Source organism: Callorhinus ursinus, unplaced genomic scaffold (assembly GCF_003265705.2).
Source record: "Callorhinus ursinus isolate GAN/ISIS: 27379988/994484 unplaced genomic scaffold, GSC_fseal_2.0 scaffold52, whole genome shotgun sequence".
Lineage (NCBI taxonomy): Eukaryota > Metazoa > Chordata > Mammalia > Carnivora > Otariidae > Callorhinus > Callorhinus ursinus.
The window spans coordinates 3,993,700-4,017,659 of NW_027397114.1; the positions used below are offsets into that span (position 1 = coordinate 3,993,700).

At 45.8% G+C, this 23,960-nt stretch overlaps 1 protein-coding gene across 3 annotated transcripts in view; it reads left to right on the forward strand.

Moving 5' to 3' along the window:
• Window positions 1-22,819, forward strand: part of CA10 (carbonic anhydrase 10) — a 524,645-nt gene extending 501,826 nt beyond the window's left edge. For all 3 annotated transcript variants that reach the window (XM_073883802.1, XM_073883801.1, XM_025859284.2), the window contains exons 7-10: window positions 818-890; window positions 16,782-16,936; window positions 18,960-19,134; window positions 21,504-22,819. In XM_073883802.1, coding sequence (XP_073739903.1) covers window positions 818-890; window positions 16,782-16,936; window positions 18,960-19,134; window positions 21,504-21,526 — 426 coding nt within the window. In that variant the 3' untranslated portion in view covers window positions 21,527-22,819. The remainder of the gene's footprint in view (window positions 1-817; window positions 891-16,781; window positions 16,937-18,959; window positions 19,135-21,503) is intronic.
• Window positions 22,820-23,960: the final 1,141 nt, after the last annotated feature.

Here is a 23,960-nt window from a genome sequence, read left to right on the forward strand (position 1 = left end):
GATGGATGGATGGATGGATGGGTGGATGGATGGATGATTGGTTGACACAATGGCATGGCTTATGATATATTTGATTCTTTTAATAAGCAATTATATAAGGTTCTAAATTATTTCTTAGAGATTTTTTTTCATCCCCTGATACCACTATTCTGGGTATTCTTTCTCTCTCACTGTCTAGGAATAACTGTCCCCTTCCTAAAATGTCACTCCCCACCCTTTACTTAAAACTCTTTGATGGTTCCTCATCCCTTCAGAATGAAGCTTAAATATCTTCCCATGACATTCAAAGCCTGATATGAGCTAGCCCCTGCCTACCTCTCTCACCTCACCCTCCATCCTCACCCCATACCCTCAGTAACAGCTACGTGGAAGTACTTGCCGGAGCATAACTAGTTCTCACTCTCTCACGTCCATATGCACAGATCCTCTGGATGCAATTTTTTCCTTACGCTTCTTCCTTTCCACATTCTACCAGCAAAGCACCTTGTAGTTTCCACCCATCCTTCAAGACCCAGCTCACTCAGCTCCCCAGATTCCCCACGTGGGTGATCTTCCCCTAATATCATCATGCCTGCAACTCTATCATAGCAATCTTCACACTCTATTATAACCATTCATTTACTCACCTGTCTTCTTTCTCTAGACTAGGATTTCTTGAGAGTAGAGTGTGTGCATTTAATGTCTGAATTTCCAGCCACCATGCTGTTTGGCGCATGGTAGGCACTCAATGAATATGAATGAATAAGTGAATGCAAGGAGGCAGTATTTATTCCGAGATAGCACTGCCTAGTCATTAATATTTTCTTTTTTCTCCTAGGTTTCTGATTCATCAAACCCATTTCTTAATCGAATGCTCAACAGAGATACTATCACAAGAATAACATATAAAAGTAAGTTTGGTTCGATTTCCTATACAACAACTATTCTGTAAAGGTTAGTCCTGTCTGAAGGTAGCAAGCCAGAACTGATGATCTCAGAGGGCCTCTTTCAGCTTCATGATCCTTTAATTCTCTAGAAAGTCACTCTGGAGAGTCAGGGTTGGCTAAGAAGCAGTTCATTTCAAAAGAATGTCCCCGCGGTGCCTTTGTCATCCACGCCTGTCTAAGGCAATAATGATTATTATGAGGATGGTCATCGTTATCTCATGGATTGGTAATGAGCTGGGGGACTCTACTAGCTGACAAACTCCACCATGTCAGCTGGCCACATTCGGGGCTTCACCAGTTATATGATTGAAAAAGCATTCACCAGGTAGTTTGGATCCAACCTCAACATTTCCAGAGCTGGACCAAATCTCCCTCTCTGTGTCGCTGGGTCCCCCTTTTCAGGCTGAGGCATCTTTCTGCACTGCTATATGTGATCCACTGCTCTAGAGGACTCTGTCCATTTCTTTGGGTTTCCAGAGTGTTTTATCCCCAGAATCCTTAAGCAGAAAAGGGAGTGCTGTGCAAAGTTGAAAGGAGAAGAAGGAAAAAGGTGCTACTTCTCCCAAAGCAATCCCAGAAGTTGGGAAAGGCTTATTAGCTCGTGCCAAGAGACAAAAGAAGTAGTACAAGGAAAAAAATATTTTTTAACTAATTAGGAGGGAGCAGGAAAGTGGGATTCAAGTCCCAACTTTGTCCTTAAGCAAGGAGCTTCTTCAATGTTAACTCTGTTTCTTCATCTGTAAAGTGAAGAAATTGAACTTCCAGTTTCTAGGGTCCGTCTGGGTCTGGGATTTTGAATTAAGCAATAGGTAAATAATGATTTCACCAAAGTAAAAAGCAGCATGCCAACATTCTTATACCCACACCCCCTCGGAGTGCCCTTCCGCCAATCGAGGAGCTCAGCTGTATCTGCTGCTTCTGCTCCCGGTGGCGATGGGGAAAAGAGTGAATGCCTTCAGGTCTCCTCTTGGACTGCTGGAGGGAGAGTATGGAGAACCCTTCCCTCCTTCCTTCCTTCATTCATTCAGAAAACATTTTCTGTACCCCTGCCCGTGACAAACACCAGGCGAGGCTCCCCAAACGTAAAGATGGCCTGACCCCAGCCCTCCCCACAAGGTGCTCACTGCCGAGTCACTTCCACATGAAAAGGTTGGGGTGTGGGGCGGTGAATGAACTTGGAGAATCCCAGGGCACCTCAACGGACATCCCCTGAAAGAATCAGTTGTCTCCAAACCAGCGCACCCTTCCTCACCAAAGCCCCAGTGCACACTCGGGTTGCTCATCTAAGGAAGGCATTTCTGTCTCATGTGCAAATAGCACATTTTATAACTGCCCATAAAATATTATTAGTCTTTTTAACTTTTTTGATTAAAAAAGCATGAAAATTAAATAAAGTGTTTTCAAATCATCTCGAATTTGCTGTGTAGAGACTGTGAAAAGCCATGAAATCGCACATTAAGCCCCAACGCCCAGTCTAACAGATTGCCAGCTGCAGAGTCAATTGTTAATGGGACTTTCCTCCCCGCCCCACGCCCAGCACGGGTCTGATTCACGTTAAGGGACGTGGCTGCTGCCGACCCACGGGGGTCCATGCTATGGAAGGGTGGCCTTCCTCAGGAACAGGTCCCAGTTCTGGTGCAAACAAGGGGCTGGAGAACATGCAGAAGAATGAAACTGGACCATTTCCTTACACCACACACAAAAATAGACTCCAAATGGTTGAAAGACCTAAATGTGAGACAGGAGTCCATCAAAATCCTAAAGGAGAACACAGGTAGCAACCTTTTCGACCTTAGCCGCAGCAACTTCTTCCTAGAAACATCGCCAAAGGCACGGGAAGCCCGGGCAAAAATGAACTATTGGGATTTCATCAAGATAAAAAGCTTTTGCATAGCAAAAGAAACAGTCCACAAAACCAAAAGACAACCGACAGAATGGGAGAAAATATTTGCAAATGACATATCAGATAAAGGGCTAGTATCCAAAATCTATAAAGAACTTATCAAACTCAACACCCAAAGAACAAATAATCCAATCAAGAAATGGGCAGAAGACATGAACAGACATTTCTCCAAAGAAGACATCCAAATGGCCAACAGGCACATGAAAAAGTGCTCAACATCGCTCGGCATCAGGGAAATCCAAATCAAAACCTCCATGAGATACCACCTCACACCCGTCAGAATGGCTAAAATTAACAAGTCAGGGAACAACAGATGTTGGCGGGGATGTGGAGAAAGGGGAACCCTTCTACACTGTTGGTGGGAATGCAAGCTGGTGCAGCCACTCTGGAAAACAGTATGGAGGTTCCTCAAACAGTTGAAATTAGAGCTACCGTTCGATCCAGCAATTGCACTACTGGGTATTTACCCCAAAGATACAAATGTAGGGACCCAAAGGGGTACGTGCACCCCAATGTTTATAGCAGCAATGTCCACAATAGCCAAACTGTGGAAAGAGCCAAGATGTCCATCGACAGATGAATGGATAAAGAAGAGGTGGTATATATACACAATGGAATATTATGCAGCCATCAAAAGGAATGAGATCTTGCCATTTGCAACAACGTGGATGGAACTGGAGGGTGTTATGCTGAGTGAAATAAGTCAATCAGAGAAAGACATGTATCACATGACCTCACTGATATGAGGAATTCTTAATCTCAGGAAACAAACTGAGTGTTGCTGGAGTGGTTGGGGGTGGGAGGGATGGGGTGGCTGGTGATAGACATTGGGGAGGGTATGTGCTACGGTGAGTGCTGTGAATTGTGCAAGACTGTTGAATCACAGATCTGTACTTCTGAAACAAATAACACAACATATTTTAAGAAAAAAGAAAAAGAAGAAGATAACAGGAGAGGAAGAAAAGGGGAGTATGTCAGAGGGGGAGACGAACCATGAGAGATGATGGACTCTGAAAAACAAACTGAGGGTTCTAGAGGGTAGGGGGGTGGGGGGATGGGTTAGCCTGGTGACGGGTATTGAGGAGAGCACGTTCTGCATGGAGCACTGGGTGTTATGAACAAACAATGAATCATGGAACACTGCACCAAAAACTAATGATGTAATATATGGTGATTAACAGAACAATAAAAAAATTAAAAAAAAAAAAAAACAAGGGGCTGGAGAGCCAACACAGGTCTCGTTGGGACCAATGGCAGATGGCCATTTTTTCGGCTGAGGGAAATTCCAGCTTCATCTCTTTGGAATGAAGCGTCCATGCTGACTGCCGCCCCGTCAGCTCCATGGGAACCGAGAAGGCCGCGCTTGGGCGATAGCTGAAGTGGGCAGCAGTGTGAAAACCCAAGACCTTCATTCAGCTGTTCGCTCACTCACTCCACAGATATTTATTGAGTGGCTCCTGGGTGCCACGAGCTAGATCAATAGAACACGTTTTCTGTCCACAGGGTCCTCACTCTCTAGGTGGGGAGACAGATTGTAGTGCATTAGAGACATTTATGTAACAAGCACGATGTAAAAAAATCTAAAGAGAATTCTTTGGGATCACAGCAGATCTGCTTAGAATACATGGCAGGGTTGCACGAAGCGGGTGCCATTTCAGTAAGGACTGAAGAGATGAATAACTACCTGCTGGGGAGAGAGAGACATGAGGAGAGGGGGAGGGGGGAAGGGGAGGAAGGAGGAAGGCAGGCAGGAAGGAAGGCAGGAAGACAGGAAAGCAGGCAGGAAGGTAGGCCGGAAGGAGGGAAAAAGAGAGGGAAGGAGGGAGGACATTCCAAGCGCAGGGAGCAGCATCCTAGGTGAGGAGAGCATTACAAGGACTGTGAAGAGCTCAGGGGGAGAAACTCTGCCTTCCTCAGCAGTTCATTGCAGTGCCCATAGTATACACGACAACCATGGGTAGGGCCTGAATTAATGGAGGCATGAGTGGCCCCTGCCATTAGCAGTGACAGGGACAGAGGGAGTGACAGGAAAGGTGGTTTGGGTCCAGATCTTGAAGGGTCTTGAAGCCTTCCAAGGAGTTTAGGCAGAAGCCTATTTGAAGAAATGCCCTAGAAATGCAAATGGAAGGCAGTGGGAGCAGCCCTTCTCCCTCAGTCATGGCCAAGGAAAAAGAAAGGGAATGAAAGCAAGACAAAGAGACCCCACATGGGGAGAGGTAACTGCTTTAGGCCTCCTAGTCGCAGTTATTTGTGCTCTTACACTCTGGGCAATAAGGGAGTTGTTCCGGTAGCACCTTTATCACACACCGCAAGGATAATGGTGGCCTTACCAGTGGGAATGGCCTCGACCCCACTATGCCCAGGACACCATGGCTGAAAGGGATTGATTTGCTCAGCAGGAGAGCACCAGCACTCTTCCATCCGCTAAACTCCCCGAGGCAGCCAGCCTGCGGAAGATTGGCCTGGTGGCAAGTAGGGGATGTTCCTAGTGAATGGGAATCATGGGTGGGAAACAAGCCCAGAAGCCTCCCCAGGGGAGACATCACTACCTGCTTGGGGGCATCTATCAGAGTCCCCTGCTTCCATACTTCTGAGTAAGAGTGAAAGAAATTGATCCCTGCCCCCAGGGCCACCCAACCACATTACCCAGGGACACCTGACCTGGACCCCCACCCACTCTGCTGCTACCCAGAATCCCACCCCAGCATAGCTTCAACTTGCCCCACTCACTTAGACATGGTACCTACTGTGCCACGTGCTGAGCATGAGGAGTAAGGAAGCAACACTGAGCACTTCCCACATCTCAGGCTTTGTGCTGATAGCTTTACCGGCAGCACCTTCCCTGGTGCTCACCTCCCACCTGGGGAAAGTACCCACCTTCAAAGTGGGTCTGATTGCTATCCCAATTTACATATGAGGAAACCGAGGCCTGAAGAAGGGAAGCGATTTGGCAAAGACACCCATTTAGTAAGCAGCTGTATAAGTCAGCAACTTCTGCACAGCGAACAAGCATTCAATAGGAAGTACTGATTTCTCCCGTTGCAGCTGTGGGTCTATGGGTCAGTGAGGGCAGCTTGGCCCCACATGGCTGTTGCTTTTCTGGGATTGGGTAGATAGCCATGGCAAGCACTTCTCATGGTGGAGATCAGAAATACGTGATGTTCCGTAAGGCTTAGGCTTGAAACTCACAAACCGTCACTTCCATCCCCTCTTAACTGGCCAAAGCAAGAGACATGGCCAAGCCCAATATCAAAATCCGCCCATGGAGGTGGGGGTGGGATGGGAGTGAACACTTCCTGACCAATAATCTAGACGTCCGTAGTGAGAGAGCAAGGATTCAAACACAGGGCCTCCTGGGAACTTTGCTGTGCCCCCATCTTCCCATCACGTTTCCTCTCTAGGGATAGAGAAAACCTTAGCTCCGAGGTCTTCAAACTAGTTGTAATGATGATACTTGTGCATTGCATGAAACTGGGCAGCATGCCTTTTTTCTTAATTCTAACTTCGGTTCAGTTTCAAGAGCCATCTCCTCGCTTTTTGCATTTGTTTGCGAAATGGAAGAGACAGAAACTAACCATAGAGCTGGTGGGCATGTTGAAAGTTCAGGTTCATCCTGTTCCAAGCTCTCTGCCACTCCTGCCTGTGCCTTGGCATGGAACCACTGGTGGGAATCAGCCTCATTCAGAAGGACACAGTGGCACTGCCTTCACTACCTGAGAAGGTGTAGACTTTTGTTCCAGATGGGTCAATCCTCCCTGTCAGTCTTCCTCTTGGAGGCCATTGTAATGAGAAATCAATCTAAGACTTTGAGCAGGGAATCTAAGATCTGCTAACAAGGATCACTGTGGTTGCATATTTGGCAAGAGACTGTAGAGGGGCAAGGGTCAACGCTGGCAGATAATTGCAACCATCCCAATGATTCAACAATGTCAATCATGATCCCAGGCCAATGTGAAGGGGGCGGTGAGAAATGATGGGGTATATTTTGAAGGAAGAGCCACGAGATTTCTCAATAGATTGGATTTATGATGTGAAAGAAAGAGAGGAGTCAAGGATGACTGTAATGCTTTAGCCCAGGCATCTGGAGGGAAGACTCCCATCAGCGGAGCTGGGGAAAGCTGTGATGAAGCGTATTCGTGGGTGGGGAAGGGAATGAGAAGTTTTGAACGTGGTAAGCTTGAGATGTCTGTTGGGCATCCAAGAAGAGGTGAAGCGTGGGCAGTTGGATATATGAGTCTGGATTTCAGGAGAGAGAACTGCATATATAAATGTGGAAGTCACTGGGATCCAGATGGCATTTAAACCTGGATGAAATCATGAGTGAGAATAAATAGAGGAGAGAGGCGGGACATTTCCTCATTTTTGAAAGAGCAGCTCAAATACCCGTACTTAGGATTGCAAATCATTTCTAAAGATATCTTTTAAATCCCACCCTGGAAGAGGCTCTTGCATGTCTGTCTCATCAACTAGCTGGAGAGGTACAGGTGAGTGGGAGCAAGCATGGAAGCATGGGGTGGAATCACCACAATGGTACCTAGTAGGTCCACAGTCCATTTGCTTGAGGTGGTCACAGATTAGAGGACTAGGAGAAAAAGGAATTGTGCAAAATCATTCTATTGAGCCAGTTAAGAAAATCAATGCCAGGGAATCAGTAAAAGAAAACAAGAAGGAGAATCTTGCCAAAAGGACTGGAAATTTTGGAAGCCAGATACCACGGTGGTGAAACCACCGCACTCACGGAAAGCAATGTGCTCTAGCAAAGAGAGATGGAATGAAGCAGACCTGGGCTCCTGGCTCTACCACTTCCTTGGCTGTGTGACTTCAGGCAAGTTTCTTAACGACTCTGAAATCATGATTTACTCATCAGTAAAATGAGGATAATTATCCTGATATTGAGAGGGTTGGGGTCAGGATTAAGCAAGGCAATCAGTCAGTTGCCTAGACAATGCCTGGTATAAACGAGGTGTATTGTTTTGTGCGTTCCTAAATCGTCCAAAGGTGCATGGTGGTCAAATTCAGCTTCCTGAAGGGTGGGAGATAGGTCACTATAATGCCAAATAAAAACTGTTTGCGGTGAATACAATACTGGGCACACAATACGGCTTACTTTAAATAACGCACAGCTCCTGTCAATGAAGCCATGCAGTGGATAGTAATGGCCTAGTGAGGTTCTACTAGGCCTTGTAAGCTTAGATTTCATATGTCTGAGAAAATCTTATAAAACACTCTCACGAACCTGGACCGACAATGGAAAAGACCAGCCAGAATTAATTTCAGGCTGAATTTAGAAAGTCTTCTAAAGAAAATCCATTTTATTAAAGTTAAATTCCCCTTCAGTAGACTGAGGGTCAAGACTGAAATCATGACATTGAAAAATGGATTTTCTGAATGGATTTCTGGAGGAGATATCAGTAACTTATGAAGTATTTTAATTTTTTAACGTGGTATATTGCAAGAATGCCAATATCTCTCCATTTTCCTTGTGTTAATTAGCAGCTACAGAGCTCCAGTTGCATGAAAGGTAACATTCTTATCATTTTAGTATCCACCTGACTTCATTGAGCTGGCGTTATTTTTTTTTTAAAGATTTTATGATATTTTCAAGGGTGAAACCAGTAACTAATGGAGTGCAAAGAGCCTTCTTAAATGGGGAACAGGGAGTGCTTATTAGAACGTTACATACAAATGCAGGCTTTCTTCCGATGTCGTCCTAGGACAGTGTTTCATTTCGGTGGTTTCATTCTCTTTCAATTTCACATACTCCGTTCATTTCATAGATTGTAAATACAGTGGTGAACTTCAGCCCAATAAGGATCCAAAAGATCCCAGATTTCAAATTTAAAAAGATCCTGCTATTGTCTTAATATATTCCCCCCAAGGAAATAAAAAAAGACACACAACCGAAGGCACTCAGAGGAGAGATTTTAAGCATGTTTTTGACACACAGTACGAGCCCCTTAAAACATTTTTTTTTCTGTCTTGCCTCTTTATAACTCTGCTCTGGGCCCGTGCCCTGACCCTGGCTAAAAGACGAATGCATCGGCAAGGACAGAGCAACTTGTAACTGCCTTATACCTCTCAGGTCCTTGGGAAGTGTTCTGGGCACCCGCTCCTCAGAGGGGTGCAGTGTTCAGTGTGACGAAGTATCACCGGGGAGTTGAAGCATATTGCTTCTGGTACCTTTCTCTATGCTTAATGGAACTTGTACTTTCATTTCAAAAGACTGGCCTTGGAAATGTTTGCACAGAATGAGAAATGTAGCGACCACTTGCCATGCTGCAACCTAAGTGCTAACTCCAGGAAGCGAGGGACAGGAAAGGAGGGGTTCCCTCCACGAATCCAATTCTGGGGGGTCCTGTTTTTCACCGATTGTTTGTATACAACAAAAAAAATCATCTTACTTTATTCTTTGGTAATTGCCTTTCTTCAATTCACTCGGATTTGCCTCGGATTACAAGAGGAAATGTCATTCCATATGAGAAAATTGCCAAATAGTTCCTTATTGATCAGAAGCCAGCCCGGTATCGATCTCTGGAACCGCCGTGTCGTTTGCTCATTGGAACTGCTCTCTCTGAACGGGAACTTCATAAGCAGGGAGCCAGGCGGTGTTACATCTCTCAGTGGTTCACATAAGTAAACACGACACATTTAACAGAGGCTGCCATTGAAGCTCAGACCAAGGGAAAGATTCCCCCACTCTGCAGTCCTAGGCATGTCGTCATAGGACATTTTCTTACTAAAAAAAGGAAGAAGCGGGGCGCCTGGGTGGCTCAGTCAGTTAAGCATCTGCCTTCAGCTCAGGTCATGATATCAGGGTCCTGGGATTGAGCCCAGGGTCGGGCTCCCTGCTCAGTGGGGAGTCTGCTTCTCCCTCTCCCTTTACTCCTCCCCCCTGCTTGTTCTCTCTCTTTCTCCTTCTCTCTCTCTCTCTCTCTGTGTCAAATAAATAAATAAAATCTTTAAAAAAAAAAAAAAGAAAAAATCAGCGTAAGGGTTGTATCCATCACTGAGAACTCAGTATAAGATAAATCACAGAATCAGCAAGAGCATGTCATAAAATTAAAAGCACATCTGTCTTCTCCAGTCCTTTGAAAGAATAAAATTGGGTACAAGCTGCACCTAACTGTTCTATCCCTAGTGATTCTCCCAGGGGTCTTCCCATACTATAGAGATGTAGCCAACACATAAAGAATTACAGAAGTTGGACGGACCGAGGATAAATATGTCTACAGAAACTTGTTTATGTTGAAGGATGTTTGGGGGTCCATGGACTTTTTCCACCTGAAGATGACTTGAGCAATTATCCAGAATAGTCTGGTGCCCACAGTAAGAGGTTACGGGACTTAGCTGCGAAGGAAGAGGAAAGTTCCTGGCAAAACCACAACTGGAACTTAGACTCAGATTAAGATTCGTGGTTGAAGTCCAGGGCTTTGCCCCCTCTAAGCTACATTCTCGTATGACAGTTGGATAGTTCGAAGATAGGTGGATGGAAAGATGATGAGAAAAGATGAGGCAGAAAAATGGAGAAAATAAGAAGAAAGAAAACCTCTCTTTAAACATGAAAATTTATTTGAACTTCTTCCTTTCAATAAATATCCTTAAACCAAACGGACCACCCCCACTGGCCTCTGAGCTTCCCCTCAAATCTGTATCTCTCTATCCACAAACAACTCTGACCTCTAGATCTTTGCCATCCTTACTGATGAATGTATCGATCCATGAGAGTTTGGCGAGCAGAACCCACCACCCCGCACATTCGTTCTTAGCCTCCTTTCTGTCTCAGGGCCCAGAGGATAATGGTGACAGGCACACACTGATGGTTTTCCGCTGGTCGCTGCACAGACAGTGGAAGTGGGTCATACTTCGTTCCTGACCTGGTCAGTCATGGAACCCACCCCGGTGTTCCTTGACCCCAGGGCTGGAAACCGTGGGGTTTGCCCGTATTCTTTTCTTGGCTTCCATGGCCTTTATCCCGCCAAATACACCAAGCAAGTCTCCATGGGGAGAATAGAAGATGTAAAAAGGTGGCCTGTGGTTCTCAAATTCCAATCCCTAAAAGCTGGAACACTGACTTAATGGCAGCCCGAGGCAGAGTGTGGGGAACCATGAAGACAGACATTACACCAATTTCAGCAATGTAAATACAGCAGTGTAAGTGTTTGGTGTAGGAACACGGTGATGCCAGACGGAGACAGGCACCAGTCTCACTCCCGCCCTGATATCTGGGGGGGGAGAAGGGGCTCTATTTGGGGAGAGGAGCGGCCAATATGTATTTAAGCTAGTGGTACAGACTGGAGCCTCAGAGATCTTTCCCCATCACCTGACAAATGATGTTTCCTCTTCTTCCTTTAGTTTCTGCCCAGCACCATCACCAGGTGGAGCTGCTGGGCAGAAACTGTCTTACTGATCATCCAATCAGTGTTCCTTGAACACCCAGTACATGGTGGGCCCCAGGCGGAAGCCTAGGGATTCAGAGATCAAAGACAGAAGCCCTTCTCCCAAAAGCTCGCAGGGTGGCGGGGACATTTATTTTTTTTTTTTTCAAAAAATGCATGCTATTTTATTTAATACAGAAACAAATACAGCTAATCCCCATTATTCACAGAGTCCATATTTGTGAGTATGCCTGCCAACTAAATTTTATTTGTTACCCCAAAATCAATACTTGATGGCTTTCAGATCATTTGCACACATGTGTAAAGTGGCCAAATTTTGAGTCATTTGACCACGCATATTTGGCGGGGACATTTAAATAGTAAGTTATTATTGGCAAGCTGATTCAACAAATATGATGAGAAAGGAAGACACTAACCCAGCTGGAGCGAGCCAGGAGACCTCAGGGAGGTCAAGCAGAGCCTATCCCAGGGAAGAGGTCATCCTGGGGTTCCGTTTGATAAACCCATCATAAGTTGAAAATATCCTAGGTGAGGGGCACCTGGGTGGCTCAGTCATTAAGCATCTGCCTTCGGCTCAGGTCATGATCCCAGGGTCCTGGGATCGAGCCCCACATCGGGCTCCCTGCTCAGTGGGAGGCCTGCTTCTCTCTTTCCCACTCCCCCTAGTTGTTGTGTTCCCTCTCTCGCTGTGTCTCTCTCTGTCAAATAAATAAATAAAATCTTTTTTAAAAAAACAAAATATCTTAGGTGAAAAATGCACTTAATACACCTCACCTACTGAACATCATAGCTCAGCCTGGCTGACCTTACACGTGTTCAGAGCACTTCCATTAGCCTACAGTTAGGCAAAATCATCTAACACACAGCCTATTTTATAATGAAGTGTTGATTATCTCATGTAATTTATTGAATACTGCGCTGAAAGTGAGAAACAGAATGTAGATGGTTGTGCGTGGGTACAGAATGGCTGGAGGTTACCGGCTGTGACCCCTCACGATCCAGGGGCTGACAGGGAGGCTCAGCTCGTTGCCCGGCCTCACGGAAGAAGATCCTACCACCTATTGCTGGCCTGGGAAAAGATGCCAAATTCACAACTTAGAGTATGAGTTCTACTGAATGAGTATTGCTTTCACACCAATATAAAGTTGAAAAATCATAAATTGAATTATCCTGAGTTGGGGACCATCTGTACTTGAAAAGTGTGATCTTATTTGTTCTTCAAACAACTCGGAGGCAAGTACTCTGTCTCAGTTAGGTTGGGCTGCTTTCACAAACTACATTGATGGGTGGCTTACAAGCTACAGACGCTTACTTCTGACAGTTCCGGAGGCTGAAATTCTGAGATCAGGATGCCAGTATGGCTGGGTTCTGGCGAGGGCCCTCTCCTGGGTTACAGAAATCTTGTTGAATCTTCACAAGGATGAAGGGGTGAGAGCACTCTCTGGGGTCCCTTTTATAAGGGTGCTAATCCCGTTCATGAGGGCTCCATCCTCGTATCTAATTATCTCCCCAAAGCCGTGCCTCCTAATACTGTCACATAAGGGGTTAAGACTTCAATATATGAATTCTGGGGGGACATATACATTCAGTCCTATGGCTACCCCAACCATCTGCATACTACAGATGTGGAAACTGAGGCTCGCGCTGTTACTTGCACACCCAAAGTCACACGGAAGGTGAGCAGCAGCTTCAGCATTCGAACTCAGGTCTGAGTCCAATGCTCACACTCTTCACACTGGGTCTTTCCAAGTTCTGGAGCGTAAGGAAACAAAAAAGGCAAAAAGGTGGAGCGCCTGGCTGGCTCAGTCGGTGGAGCACGTAACTCTTGATCTCAGGGTTGTGAGTTCGAGCCCCACATTGGGTGTAGAGATTACTTACAAATAAAATCTTGAAGAAGAAAAAGAAGAAGAAGAAGAAGAAGAAAAGAAGAAGAAGAAAGGAGGAGAAGGAAGAAGAAGGAGAAGGGCAAAAGGTGAAGTGTAAAACCAAGTGGTGAGTGAGGATCGCGGGAGGGTGGAACTGCTCGCAAGCTACCCGAGTTCCCCGATGGAGCACTGCATCTCTCAGGGGACGTGGGCGAAGAGGAATCTCCCAGCAGGACCCCAGCGGGTGGTGTCTGGGATACGGGCACAGCAGTGTTTTGGGAGCATGCTGTTACCCTACTGTGTGGGTTACATCCCCGAACATAGCATCTTGCTCCTCGCCTGCCCCTCCCCCACCACCCACACACACCAACACTTGCCTCGAATATGAATGCAACACAGAGGCTGCTTCTGGTTTCAGAGAAACAGAAATGTTCTTTTCCTTTATTCCAGTCATGCCTGGAATGCCCCTCGCTCCACCACCTCCTTCCTTCCCTCCTCCCCACCGCCCCAAATAAAATAAAATACAATAATAGCAGCATGCTAGAGTACCCAATATGCTCTGCGTGCAAGCTTGGTTAAACAAATCACATTGACCTTTAATAAAGATGTGCAAGATGCTTCCTTCTCTCATTCAATATGTTAATCTTTGGGCCAAAGCGCCGTGAGAACAGGCACCATTAAGTGCAGATCTGATCTTGCTACTCTCCTGCTCTAAACCCTTCAGTGGCTTCGCATTGCCTACAGGAGGAAGCCCCAACTCCCATCAGCGCAGAGAAGGACCTCCCGGGTGTGGCTTGTGCCCACCGCCGGCTTCATTTCACACAACACCCCTCCCCCCAACCCCTGCAGCTCCCCAGCACCACTCCGACCCCTAGCCCACATGCATCTCTCTCTCCATCCTCAGTTCTTTCCCTGGCAGAAATGTCTATGGTGCCCTTGACAGCCACCTGCTGCCAGCCACACACTGATTACCTCCTGTCGTTCAAAATGCAGTTTAGGTCAGCTCCTCGATTAATACTCTCCTGAGTCCCACCCCCAGGCAGAAATGACAACCTCTCAATGTACCCAGTGCAGATCCATGTCACTGTCTCTGGCTCCTTGCTGCATTCATTTAATTACATCCTGCTCACCTATACCTAGCGTTGTGCTTGACACATATTAGGGGCTTAAGAAACAGAGCCACATGATGGCTATTCAACAGAAGCTTATTGTGTTGATGTCTGACGTGACTCCCAAGGAGCATCACGTTGGTGTGTGCTCTGGACACCGTGGCTTTGTCGGGGAAGCATCTGACCCCACAGGCCAGAGTGCGGACCCCCAGGGCAGCCATATGCCAATCACGGCGTCTCTCCTGGGCTTGTCTGGATTCCCTGGTCTTTGGATGGGAGGGTGGACACATGTAACGCAAATTGAAAGAAAGGCCTTCCTCCTAGCGCTGGCCTCCAAATTCAGCTTGACCACTCTGTCCGCCTCTATGGTCATTTTGTGGACATAGCTCTGGAGACGTTCAGGTCCCCCCTCGGGGTGGTCTGAGGCCAGGAGGAGGAGTTGGGGATGGAGCAGGCAGACAGCGGTTTTATTTACATCATTCCAAACAACTGGATCAGTTGATTTGTTCTTAATTCCGTTGACGAGTGAAGGAGCACTGAAATTCAAGTTCCCTTGGCAGAGATGGTTCTTTTTTATCAGAGAAACTTGAGTGAGCAATTTCTGGAGGAAGAGATGGGAAAGGAAGGGGGCCTGTGCCCAAGAATATGGATTAGCCTCCCTGATGCTCAGGATCAGAAGGTCAGAACAGGCCTGGCCAAGGTACACTCATTACCACCTGATAGGAGAGCTTGCATTTATTAATTTGGCTGTTTTTGTCTGTCTCTTCAATAGAATGAGGGTGGGCACCGCATTTATCTTGTTCACTGCTCTCTCCCCAGACCCCACCTAATCCTAGGCCCAGCACAAACTGGTGCTTACTGAACATCTGTTGAGTGAATGAATGACTCTGGGCTGGAAGTCGGGAGAACTGGTCCCACTCTGTAGTCACCAGCCAGCTCTGTGACCTTTGGCAGGTTACTCTGCCTCTCTGATCTTGTCAATGGGGATGTTATTATCTGCCTGACCAATCTTATAGGTCATTGTGGGGTTCCAGCTGTATGTGAAAGTCCTTTTATACCATTATACGGGCACAGTCCTAAACCTGAGAGGTTATGTCAACTGCTGAAGAGTTAGTCCTTTCCCACTGGGAGTTGGAAACATGGATGAGAGAATCTAGGAGGACTGGAGGAGCCAGGCTCTTCCCTCCACCTGCCAGGCACTGGGTTCCCTGGGCCTCCTGGACCGACAACAGTGGTAGACACTCATGACAAGACCCCCAGACACTTACATCTGGAGTCACCAGCCACAGAGGGCAATGGAAGCCATGGATGTAGGTGGGCTTCTCACTGCAGAGTGAGGAAGAAAAAAAAAAAAGCCTTGGACTTGTCCCCAGTAAATGTCAACACTAAGAGAAGCAGGTGGAGAATCAACAGAACCTGAGAAAGAATGGCCAGAAAAATAGGAATACCAAGCACTGTGTTTTGGAAGCCAGGAGAAGAGAGGAAGAGTGTGCAGAAAGAAGGGGAGGGGTCCTAGGGAAAGGAGGAGGGTGAGAGAGGGTCATTGGAATTTGTGGGTGTTTGAAAACCTCAGTACATTACAGTGTTTACAGAAATACAACGAGTGCATTGAATTTAAAAATCAGAATGAAATAGACCAAACTGCTCATGGCCACTGTTTCAGATGACTGAGGTATTGATTATCGTCTTGTTGTCTCTCTTTTTTCTATATAGTCTGATATGTACTTATGTCACTCTCATACTTGAAAAAGCACATTTAATAGTAAAATGCATATGAATGTGACTATCTCAAGTAGATGTAAAAAGAGAAAAGGCTGTGTACGTGGGCGCAATAGGGAAGAGACCCACAAAAATGAAATCAGCTGTTGGACTTAACTGTTGAATCTCATGGTAAATTTGGCCTGATTTGCTTTTCTTTTTAAAAGTGTTTTCTTAATGTTCTTTTAATTAAACAATGTTAATAAATAAGAATGGCGACCAGGCAATGTTTCAATCAGCCCTGAAGCCTTTAATTGAGTATTTCATTATGACTCTAATGCTATGGGTCTAGGTCTCAGGGACCATAAGCAAGGACTTGGTTCATTCTTGTGCCCTCGTGGTAGACTACACTTCTGTTTGCCAATATTCAGTGCCCCGTCCTGCCAGAGAAATGTGCTTCCTTGAATCCCTGATGTCAGCCTTGGCCATGTTACCTTTTCGGCTACCAAAATGTGAGAAGTGACATGTGCCCCTGCTGGTATGGGAGAGTTAAGAGCCAACATATGCTTCATCTCGGTTGCTTTCTCTCATTGCTACTCATAAGGGTCTAGATAGCAGCTGCCATCAGGGCCTGAGTCCCAGAGTGTGGACGATGATGACATGGAGGAAGCTCCCAGTCAACCTAGGGTTAACGTGTATGTGGGCAAGAAATAAGCCTTTGTTGTTGAAAATAACTGAGATTGGGGCGGGGGCGTGGTGCTCATTTTTGTAGCCTATCCTGCAGATATGGTCTTCTGAAGTCTGAAAAGAAAAAGAAATTGTCAGCAACCCCAGCACGTTCTCAAGAAACCTAACTCTTAAGTCTTTCTTATTTCCTTCTCTAGATGATGCATATTTACTACAGGGACTTAATATAGAGGAACTATATCCAGAGACCTCTAGTTTCATTACGTATGATGGGTCGATGACTATCCCACCCTGCTATGAGACGGCAAGTTGGATAATAATGAACAAACCTGTCTATATAACCAGGATGCAGGTGAGCTTTTCTGCGGTCTTTCGGCTAATGGGGAAAATGATGTCAAGACTGGCTGGGTTTATGGAGTGCCGATTGATTAGTTTGTTAGGACTGCTTTGACAAAATGTAACATAAACTCTGTGGCTTAAGCAGCAGAAACGTACTGGCTCACAGCTCTGGAGGCTATAAATCTAAGATCAAGGTGTCAGCAGGGTTGGCCCCTTCTGAGGATGTAAGGAAGAATCTGTTCCACACCCGTCCTTCTGGTGGTAGCCAGGAATCTCTGGTGTTGCTTGGCTCCTGGAAGCACTGCCCACTCTGCCTCCAGCTTTATGTGGCGTTCTTCCCCTGCATCTTTGCCCAAATCCCTTTTTTGATAAGGACACCTGTGTCACCCTGAATTAGGGCCCACCCCAAAGACCTCATCTTAACTAATTACACCTATGATGACCCTATTTCCAAATCAGGTCACATTCTGAGGTACTGGGGGTTAGGACTTCCATTTATGAATTCTGGGGGTCCACAATTGAAATCACCACACCTATGTTTGAAAAACCAGCATCTGAAAAGGCTTAGCATGAACAAATTGTAGAAGCATCCCACGTGTCTGAATGAGAAAAGAGAGCAAGGTCAGTTCCCAAAGTGTGCACTACAGTCATTATGTTCAAACAGCAAGTGAGCAAAATGGATGGTGTGTCCAAAAATGTTTGAAAAGGCTGGATTTTTAAAAAAGTTAAATAGGGGCCTCTGGGTGGCTCAGGCGGTTAAGCATCTGACTCTAGATCTCAGCCCAGATCTTGATCTCACCATCGTGAGTTCAAGCCCCATGTTGGGTTGGGCTCCATGCTGACTGTGGAGCCTACATTTTAAATAAATAAATAAATAAATAAATAAATAAATAAATAAATAAATAAATAGATCTCCTTACTGGGAAACTTGTCAGGGCCTTTAAATTGATAATATATGTGTCAGTTTCCAAGAAGAGGCATGGGATGTTGAGCATTTCACAAACTATTGACACGTGAAGTATTTTTAGAGCATCTCACAGGGCTAGTATGCCCTTGAACTACCTGAGAACCAGGTCTGAGCACTGGGTGTGAGCTTTGCCAATGGCTTTCTGTGCACTCCCACAGCTGTCACCCCCACTATGTGAAATGAAAGTTCCTCCCCTTTATAACAAGGGGGGTAAGTCATGTCTGCTCCAGTTCCGACATTCTAAGATCGTCTATAAAACTCAAAAGGAAGATGAGCAAAGGAAGCAGAATCCAATCTCCTTGACAGGATATGTACTCATGACCCAACAGTCTGAAGCATTTGAAGTCTCCAGTCCTATCTGTGTTGATTGGGATTCTTTTGGTGACAAGCCACCCCCTCCAGATACCTCACTTAGAAAAAAGGAGGTATTCAAGAAATATGGGGGCATCCTATGGAAGTTGAGATCAGAAATTGATGTCCAGAATTCACAGGAAGTCTGTCCTCTCTGTTCTCTTTCACTTCTTATTGCACATTCTCTTTGTCCTCCTTTCCTGTTAAAAACAGTCCTGGGCTGGAACATGGCAGAAAACCTTTAGTCCAGCCGCCCCGTCCCCGTAGTGACAGAAAAGCAACCAAATTGATCCAGCTTAATTTAGCTCTGACCCCTGGAACAACCACTACGGTGTGGATAACACCCATGGGGGGGAATAATTTCCTGAATTATTGGAAATTCTGGAACCATGAGGTGTCAGAGGAAAAAGGGACCCTGGAGAACAACCAGATGGATTTCCTCCTTTGACAGATGGCATGTTTGAGCTTAAGAGAGAGCAAAGGACGTGCTCAGAGACATGCATGACCTGGTGAGGTAGAAGCCTGGCTCACTCCATGCACGGAGGCATCAGGAGGCCTGCAGCACACCCGAATCCATGAAACGGGTCTCTGCAGCGCTCACGTGTGCCCTGTCCCAGATAGCCAGGACCACCTGGCTTGGACACAGTCTACGCAGTCCGACATGCTCCCTAGCGCAGTTAGGAGGGTAGGTGGGACTCAGCTGTGTCTCTCCCCGCAGATGCATTCCTTACGCCTGCTCAGCCAGAATCAGCCGTCTCAGATCTTTCTGAGCATGAGTGACAACTTCAGGCCTGTGCAGCCGCTCAGCAACCGCTGCATCCGCACCAACATCAACTTCAGTTTACAGGGGAAGGACTGTCCGAACAACCGAGCCCAGAAGCTTCAGTATAGAGGTGGGTGTGCTGGCTTGGAGGGCAGCGGGCCCCCGCCGGGGCTCAGTCGTCTTATTAGAATTGGGATCACAAATGACAGTGAGACCACCCCCTTCCATTTGTATGGTGCTTTCCTGTTGGTAAAACCTCTGTAGCGTTCGAGATAGACAGAGATAGAAATAGACATACAGAGACAGAGATGAGGGAGGGGGTGTCAAATATTCAAATCCCTTCCAGTTCAAGCAAGAGGGCATTGAAAAAAAAAGGAAGAGGGGAGGGAGGAAGAAAGGAAGGAAGGGAGGGAGGGGGGGAGGGGGGGGAGGGAGGAAGTTTTATTGGAGCCCAAGTTAGGACAGCTGCCTAGGATACACAGTCTTCACAAGGAAGAAAGTGCTCCCATGAAAGAATATTTGGCTAGGGTTCTATACATTTTTTTTGCAGAAATAGTTCCAAATCATTACACTAAGGACATTTCAGAAAGTTGCAGACCTCATCTCAGGCCTCTAGTATATACAGCACATGACTTTAAACTGATGGGAGCCAGGGAGGTATTTTCCTTTTTCTTTTTCTTTAAGTTTTTATTTAAATTCCAGTTAGTTAACATACAGTGTGATGTTAGTTTCAGGTGTACAGTGTAGTGATTCAACACTTCCATACATCAGCCGGTGCTCATCACAACAGATGTACCCCTTCATCCCCATCACCTAGTTCACCGAAACCCCCCTGCCCTCTAGTAACCATCAGTGTGTTCTCTGTACTTAAAGACTCTGTTTCTTGGTTTGCCTCTTTCTCTTTCTCTTTTTTCCCTTTGTTCATTTGTTTTGTTTCTTAAATTCCATATATGAGTGAAATCATATGGTATTTGTCTTTCTCTGACTTATTTCGCTTAGCATAAGACAGCAGTTTTATTGCCATTTTACCCAAGGGCCCAGAGAGGCTGATTTTCCAATGTCATCTGTTAGAACAGGACAGCTAGAAGCATTCAAGCTTTTAGCTATGTGCACAATGGACTCTCACCCCCTTTCTCCCAAAAGGGGAGCAAATACTCTGGATGCCAGGCCATTGGGATCCAATGAGGTAACATGTGTGAGCACATCTTTTTCCGGTGCTATGTCCCTAGAGATGACTATTATCCCTACTAAAGGAGACATTTAAGATGACTCCTGCCTCCAGTAACCCTCTCGTCCACATCCATCTCTCTCTCTCTCTTCCTACACACGCTAAGTATCTGTTGGTCGTTGTGGTAAACCCTCAACATAGAAAGGAAGATGGAGGCAAAACGGAGTCATGGAGATGTCTTCAACAAGGAATCCACACACCTGAGCTCCTGGCTTGGTTCTGTCACTACCAAGCCAGGTAAACCCAGCCACCTCATTTCCCCTCTGGACCTGCCTTCTTTCATGACAGTCTCTATACCATCAACTTCATGACTCGTGAGGAGCAAATGAGAGCCTAGATGGGGAAGTCCTTTGTAGCAATAACATGCCACCCTAATATGGGGGCTATGGATGTTACCAGGCCGCTGCCCCTTGGTCCCCCAACTTCATCTCTCCTACTTCCCCTGCATCTCCTTCTTTCTTTTTCCTCTGTCAGACACATGCAAAGTGTCAAAACTATAATTTTCTGTTCCCTTCCAGCCAGAACTACCAGAAAAATACTCCATTCATTGAGCCTTCCCTTTATTCAACACATAGTTATGATGCACCTACTGTGTGCCAGGCACTTAGCTAAGTGATGGGAATACAGTGGTGATGAAGACAGGTAGGGCCCCATCCATGCAGAGCTTATAGTCTAGAGCAGGGGTGGCAAACTTTTTCTGTAAGGGCCAATTGGTAAATACTTTAGGCTTTTGAGTCATATAGTCTCTGCTACACTCTTATGTTGTAGAGAGAAAGCAGCCATAGGTAATATGTAAATGAATGGGTGTGGCCATGTTCCAATAAAACTTTACAGACAAAAACAGATCACAGGCTGTATTTGGCCTGTGGGCTGTCATTTGCCCAACCCTCATCTAGAGCACTGCCATCCACTGGAACTTTCTGCAACTGTGGAAATGTTCTATATCTACCTTGTTTGGTATGGTAGCTACTAGCCACATGTGGCTATCCGACATTTGAAGTGTGGCTAGTACAACAATGCAACTAAATTTTTAGTTTTCATTTTAATTAATTGAATTTATGGTAGCCGCATGTGACTGGTAACAACCCTATGGGACAGCTCGGGCTAGAGGTTTATGAGGAAGCAGAGGGGGAGGTTGGGATACATACATACAATTTACGGAACCGTCCCTTCCCCCTTGGAGTAAGCCCCCCAAACTTTGTGTGCATTAATTCAACTATGCCTCGTTTTGTGTTGTTTGTGTGTGTGTTTTCCTTTCTCTCTCTTTCCAGTAAATGAATGGCTCCTCAAGTAGGGAACGAGACCAAGAAGAATCTCAAGAAGAAATGCTACAACTGTGAATTGATGTAACCTAGAATGCCCCCTTCTTTCTTCTCTCTCCCTCTCTCCCTCAAGCCTCATTCACTCTTTGGATTGGCCCTTTCTTCATGAAAAGTGTCTGCAAAACCATGGCAGAGGAACACATCTCTTCCACACACTCACCGACACACACACACACACACACACACACAAGCACTCGCACACACATGTGAACACATGCAAACAAATCTACACACAGACACACTCAACATGGCCTTCAAGATGGGAAGTCAAGTTTCAGAAAAAACAGGCTCATTCATAAGAGGTCTTAGAAGAAAATAACCAGTTAGCCTGATTACAATTTTGATACTGTTTTCCTGAACTAATAAATCTACCCAATGAGACTTTTCAGCGTTTGTACATACAAAATTCTTCCAAAAGAGAGAGAGGAGAAAACACAGCTCCGACAGCATCAAGCAGACTTTGTTCTTGGCATCAAGTTATCTCGGGTGGTGTCCTAGGATCCTCTGAGGGTGCTGGTGACAGGTGAACCAAGACAAAGTTGGCCAAGGACACTTATTTCTAGATTATGATTCTTCTGTTTACTCAAAAAAAATTCAAAAAGCAAAGGACAGACCTTGAAGAGATACACATTGTATATATATCACTGCAGACTATAAAGAAATGGAATTATTTCCCCTTTGTCGCATATCTGTAGTAGGATTTGCCAAGATCATAACTGATCCATTTGCTGTTTCTTGTTTTCCAAAGGTCATACATTGTGTTTGGTTATTGTTAACAGCTCAATAAATGTGTTTAACAAGTTAATTTCATTTTTTCCGCCTTTGGTCTGTTCTCCTTCCTTACAGGTAAAGCCCTGACTCCATTGCAACTGCATTCTTTGATTTCACTTGTTCCTTCATCTATGTGTTCTGTTCATTTGCAGCCAGTTTTGACTGAGTTTGTGGCAATCAGGAATGCATTTGCTAAGCAAGTATAACTTTAATTCCACTCCATGGCTCGATCATTCATACAAAGTGAGCTTCAGCCTGAGATAGCAGGCGACAGATTTCTTGCATTTCAAAACTGCCATCCCCCCACCCCACTGTGATGCTCCCTTGAAGGAATGCACTTTGCCTTGTAAATTCCTGGGAAGGGGGTGTCTTTTCTCTCCAGGTGCAGCCGGATCTCACAAAATACAAACGAATGCCTTTCTTTCCTTGTTTATAATGGTCACTCACTGTGTTTGATTACTGTCAAGAAACCAATAAATGTGTTTAACAAGTTAGCCAGTACCCATGTCTGAGTTTATTGAGAAGGAGGACGCTCCCTGCTGAAGCCTCAGGGTCCTGCTGCGTCCACGAGCCATGGCATTGTGACTGGTAGGGCTGCTAAGCCACCGGAGCCACCCGGCTGGCCGTTCCCAGAGCCGGCTAATTAATACCCTGGTGAGAAAACATATCGGCTCGGCTGCTGGAAGGGAAGATTTGGTTGTTCGTTCAGTGGCCAAATTAAAAATAACTTTCATCTCTCCTTCCTGTCACGGTCTGCAGAAAGAGGGAAGCGCACAGGCAGGCAGGGTCTGTGCGAATGGGAAACTTCAGCCAAGTGACACATTAACCATACTGACGATGAAAAAGAAAAATGATCAAACAGCCAAATACTTCATATTTGAAATAATAAAAATTGAAGTGTTTTCACTTTTTGCACCAATGTGAGTTAGATGATGGCCTTAGCCATGATGCCCTAGGAGCCAGTTCTGAGCAATTGTATTTTTGCAGAAAACAAGGTCTGCAAAAGTTCAAGGTAGACAGGGGACAGACTTCCTCTGTGTGGCTTGCGGCTTTCTCTCTCAGACAGAATCTTCCTGAACCTGCAAAGGCAGGCAGCAGTGTAGTACAGTGGCTGAAGAATATTGGTAAATCAACCAAACCTGGCTTCAAATCTTCACTCTGCCACTTGCCTGCTTGCTGTGTGATCCTGGGCAAGTGGCTTTACTTCTCTGATCTGGGCATCGGGGATGCTAATAACTGCCTCTGTGAGTTGTGAGGCTTGAATGGAACACAACTACTTAAAACAGCCAGCCCAGTACCAGTGACAGTTCTGCCTGTGGTGCCTGTGGGTCATGTGTGCGGCTCACCTGGCAGTGTTTATGTGGACCATACCACACCTCCCTCTCCAGGAAGGGCTTAGCACTAATCACAACAAAGCCATCAATTAATATCAAATGAGAGTAATAGATACCCAGCAGTCTGCACATAGGTATATGCCTGACTCGTGTCGGGGCACAGAGCAATGAGCCCCAGTGAGGAAGGAAGGCAGGGGCCCGGTGTCTAGGCTCTGTTCTGTTACTAGTATCCTCTGTGATGCAAATCAATTCCCCTCCGGGGGACAGTGTCCTTATCTAGAAATAACCTGGACTCGATGAC